The sequence below is a fragment of the Ziziphus jujuba genome, chromosome 4 (genome assembly GCF_031755915.1).
Source record: "Ziziphus jujuba cultivar Dongzao chromosome 4, ASM3175591v1".
NCBI classification, from domain to species: Eukaryota; Viridiplantae; Streptophyta; class Magnoliopsida; order Rosales; family Rhamnaceae; genus Ziziphus; species Ziziphus jujuba.
In genome coordinates, this window is record NC_083382.1 from 10,807,829 (window position 1) to 10,812,740 (window position 4,912).

Consider the following 4,912-nt stretch of genomic DNA (forward strand, 5'->3'; position numbering starts at 1 on the left):
TTATTTTTCTGATGAAAACAAAAAAAAAAATTAAACAGTTGGAAATCAAAATTTTATGGATGACCAATTTGGACTAATGATTTCAACCCATAGCTGGGACAAAGCAATAATGTTTACTTTCCATCGGCTACATATTGAAATCCAATTGTTCAGTAAAAATATAACCAGACAATAAATATAAAAATTATAGTTTATGAAATAGGTCATTTCAATGTAGATTTGTTTTTTTGGCTGAGAATTTCAATAGTAGCTTTGAAAAGTAAGAATAAAATAAAAGTGGTTTGACTTGCCAATGACAACTTGACAAGTACAGTAAGTTGGTTAAAGATATTAAAAATTATTAGTAAAAATTATTAGTAATTTCACCAAAAATAAATAAATATATAAATAAAAAGTTGGGTAAATAGGTCATAATTAATCCATGAGGACATTGTTTTACTTTTAGATGCACATTTTGTGTACTTATTTAAGTTTGTAATGGTTTAAGCAAATAAATAAATAAGAAGTTTGTAATAATATCCAATTGTTAACCAAACAAAAAGTGGATCAATAAAGTGTTCAACGTGGAATAGAAAATATCTCCCCTCGGATCATAGTTATTTTGGATATAACGAAAAACACCAACGATTATATTTGGATTTTTGGAGTTTAGCAGAAATGTTAAAAATCTGACGGTAGGTACTGACTATTCCCCTAATGCATCTTATCAATTCTGAAATACAATAAATATCTTACCAGATCGTCTAATCATAGTGGTTGGATTACTTTTGTTTATTTAATTGGAATGAGTTAATTATTTTTTAAATTAAATCTAGAGGATTACTTTCATAAGTATTTAGTACAAATATTATCAAAATCAACATAAATAATACCATCATATCTATATATATACATGTATGAAGTAATCTAGCTATTAAAATATTTATTTGATAAATCTTTTTAACCCTTGAATAAGCACGTTGAACATTAAAAAATAAGAACTTATGGACGGTTAAGTTTCAAGTTATATGTCATTGAATATATGTTAAACTATTTAAGGACTAAGATGATATTTGTAAAAAAATATTACATAAAATTTTAGTATATAGAAAATCAGTTGAATTAACATTGTTTTTCAAAAATTTAAATTGTTAGAATGTGAAATTATTATATAGGTTAAGATTTATCAATATTTTCATTCATTTTTATGTTAAATCTTTTTTAATATTTTATGTACTATCCAATACATATATCATGAGACTGAGATTTTAAAGCACAATGCACACATAAGAGAGAGTACCTACTATATATAAAATAAAATAGTTCATTTGGTCACACTTTTTCTTATAAATTACACATTCTTGAAAAATAAATAAATTAATAAATAAGAAGAAGAAGATGAAGGAGGTAAAGACATTGCAAATGCAATTCGCAATAGAGCCGTAAGACAATCCGTGAGAAGCACACAAGGCAGAGGCAGTAATTTGTCTCTTGTAGTGGCTTTTGGCCTCGTCTGATAGCCCCCTAATGTGCCTGCTCTAACTCTTTAAACCCAAATTTACAACTTTTATGGTGATGGATATGGAAAATTATGCACCTGTTTAATTAACTCTACATTACTAATTCCAAAGCTTAAGCCTGATTTTCTCTGCCGTCTGCTAAAATTGAGAAACCCTGTGGATTTTGTGTTGTCTCTCAGTCCCTGGCATTTGCTTTATATTTCACTCCTACACATCCTTCTTTTACTTGCAATTTTCAATCAACTTTTATGAATGATGGAGAGAGCACTAAACAAGTCTGAGAGAGGGTATTTGAATTCATCTTCTGAGTCAAAAGCTTTTATCAATTAGCTTCACCTTCAGCTCACTAATTGCAATGGTAAGTCTAGCTCTGCTTTAGCTGAGGTACATGAGGACCTCAACAAGCAAAAAGTATTTTTTTTCTTTTTCTTTTTCTCTTTTTTTTTTTTTTTTTACCCAGACAAAAGAAGGAAGAAAATTTCAATACGTTTGTATAATTTCTAGTCATTTAGTGGCAGGGTTTGAACATACATGCTTTTTTGCTTTTCTTTTCCAAAATGAAGGTGTTTTAGGTAAAATTCATTACCCATCTAAATGTGTACTCTTTGTTTTTTTTTTTTTTTTGGGCTTTGCATTGCGTCATGGGATCCATGATATGTAAAAAAAGGTATGTTGCTCAAGAAGATCCTTTTATGACATTCTTACCTATTCCCACATTACGAAAAAATTAAACCTATTCCACTTTTTGCAAAATAGAATTGTACCTTCTCTGTCAAGGTATTGATGAGGATGATGGTGATCATCTGCCTGGCTCCCTGGATGCCATCTAAGAAACTTGCCAATCAGGATTTGTCATTTTCTTAGTTGGCATCATGGGAGTCGAGCAGATCTTGACCTTACAATTATAATCACCATTCTGAACTCTGTTTTATAGCTTTCAATTATCACTTGGGTTTAGCTTATAATTCATTAACCTATGGTGTTTCAATGATTTCTTTTGTGTGTGTGTGTGTGTGTATATTTTCTTAGCCTTTTACATCATTAAGAGAAAATGCAAGGATTTTCATACCACAATTAACATGGAGGACCAGCAAGTCTTGCTTTTTTTTTTTTTCCTTTTTTTTTTTTTTTTTTACTCTTTTTTTCCCATCTCAATAATAGTTATTCACATGGCTGCTAAATGATCTCTTCCATATTTCCAGAAACCCTCTTGCTTTGTTGTTGGACTGTTTAGTCCATTTCCATAAATAATAACCAATGCAGCTTACCCTGCCTTTTTATGTTTCACTTTTACACAACCAAAATAGTTGCCCTGTTTTCATATAGAAATTTCAATTTTTTTTTTTTTTTTAAGAAAAAAGATGTCTTATAATTCCACCAACTCTTCCACCATACCTTTTTGGATTCATCAGACTTTCAATTACTTTCTTTGATGATTGGCGTTTTTTTGGTGGAGAGCAAATGAGGTTTGCAACTAATTAAAACCAAAATACTTTTCAAGCCAATAATGAAAAGAGAAGAAATAACAAATACTCAATGAAAAGAGAAGAATCATCATCTTTAATGGTTTGTATGAAACTTCCCAACAACCAATACATATACAAAATAATATTAAAATGAAACAGCAGCACCACAGCAAAATCAAAGTACTATAGCAAACACCAAGAAAAGGCCAAAGGTGTGCAGAAAAAACAAATTGAAAATCATGAAAAACTCGCTCAACTGACCATCAATGGAAATACCAAGTTGCAGGGATCTCCCAAGAGAGGAGTTTCATGTAGTCTCCATCTACATGCATGTGTTTGGTATAATAGAATTTGTTTGTTTGTCAAAGAGTAGTGATTCTTTTTCTTTTTTTTTCCCTCTATCTTCTATATTTTTCTATATTAGAATTTACATAATGGAGCAAGATGGTTCTTGGTAGGGGTGGCAGGGGTAAGAAGGATATTCACATATAACAGGCACAACACCAGTCCATGGTGGCCAAACTGGCTTGGGTGGATCTTCTTTCTTATCGTCCTTCTTCTCTTCCTTCTTCTCTTCCTTTTTCTCTTCCACAGGGCTAACACTCACAACCTCTGCATATTTCAGGCATTTCCTCAGCAAAGTAGTGAGCAATACCACATCCATACCATCCCCTGTTACCTCTATTTGATTCTTATCCTGCTGAAGAGCTGCTTGTGTTACCCCTGTGCATATATATGAAACCCAAATTTTCTAAGTAAAAGAAAAACAATGAAATGGAAAGAGAGAGAGAGAGAGAGAGAGAGAGAGAGAGAGAGAGAGAAAACAAAAGAAGAAGAAGAAATTGTTGTTTATTGAGAGAATCCAAATATTTTTTCTCTGCTGCATACCATCAACACCAACGGCAATTTTCATTGCTTTGGTTCTGGATTTCTGGTCGTTTAGAGACACTTTGATGACCACCTTTTGCTGCAAAAAAAATGAATGAAAAACAACAAATTAGACAGAGATAGAGACAGAGACTTTGAGTTTTTCACAAAAGTTTATGATTTTCCAACACAAGAAAAATGGTTTGGAAATGTTAATATACAGAGCATACCTTCATGTTTTTGTTGCTGGTTCGCTAGAGATGGGGGAAAAAAGCGGCGACCCAAAAAGGCAAAAGCCTTTTTGGAGAGGCAGTGAGAAACAGAGAAACAGAGAGAGAGAGAGAGAGAGTTCAATGGGGATATTGTGAAATGGGTTGGTTGGCCTTTTGGGAGAAGCTATGGGTTATATTTATATAGTGTCTCTTGGAGGAGAAGAGGAGCTTGAGAGGAAAGAGCGCTCTCTCTGTCTCTCTCTCACTCCTTTGCTTAGCAGCTTCCAAGAGCGGATCTTAGTCAAGCTAGTCAAATTTATTTTATTTTATTTTATTATTTTTGGTTACTAATGTAAATAGTTAGTCTTTGCTATTGATATACCAGAATGTAATTGTAATCTTTGTAATTTTGCAACACTATTTGATTTTAATTGTTATAATAAATTTGCTTCTTCTTTTTTTTATTTTTTTTTATTTTTATATGACTAATTTTATTTCTTCTAATATTTTTTGTTTTTGTTTTGAAGTATATTGATTTTGAAACTACGTACAAGAAAATCAACCTAAAATAACTGAAAACTATATAATATGATTAATCAAAATAATATCTCATATTATCTAGATATAGTAATAATAAAAATACCAAAACAAAATAAATAAAAAAATACCAGATGAATTAGATTGTCTTTTTTTTTTTTTTTTTTTTGCTTTTTTTTTCTTCTCTTTTTCGTAATCAAAACCTGCTTAGTACATGGATATAAATAAATGCTGCTACTAATATGAAAGCTTTATCTATCGAATTTGTTCAAAATCAATATAAGAAATAATTTTACCCTGCAATCTATTTCATCCCACATATTGAGAAATT

General features: G+C 30.9%; 1 protein-coding gene across 1 annotated transcript; it reads right to left on the reverse strand.

Annotated features, from left to right (window-relative positions):
* Positions 1 to 3,036: 3,036 nt before the first annotated feature.
* LOC107416804 (heavy metal-associated isoprenylated plant protein 16) lies at positions 3,037 to 4,226 on the reverse strand. Its single transcript, XM_016025337.4, has 3 exons — positions 4,063 to 4,226; positions 3,854 to 3,932; positions 3,037 to 3,688 (listed from the first exon to the last, which is right to left on the reverse strand). The coding sequence occupies exons 1-3, from the start codon at positions 4,066 to 4,068 to the stop codon at positions 3,393 to 3,395; spliced, it is 381 nt and encodes a 126-aa protein (XP_015880823.3). The 5' UTR covers positions 4,069 to 4,226; the 3' UTR covers positions 3,037 to 3,392.
* Between the last annotated feature and the right edge of the window lie 686 nt (positions 4,227 to 4,912).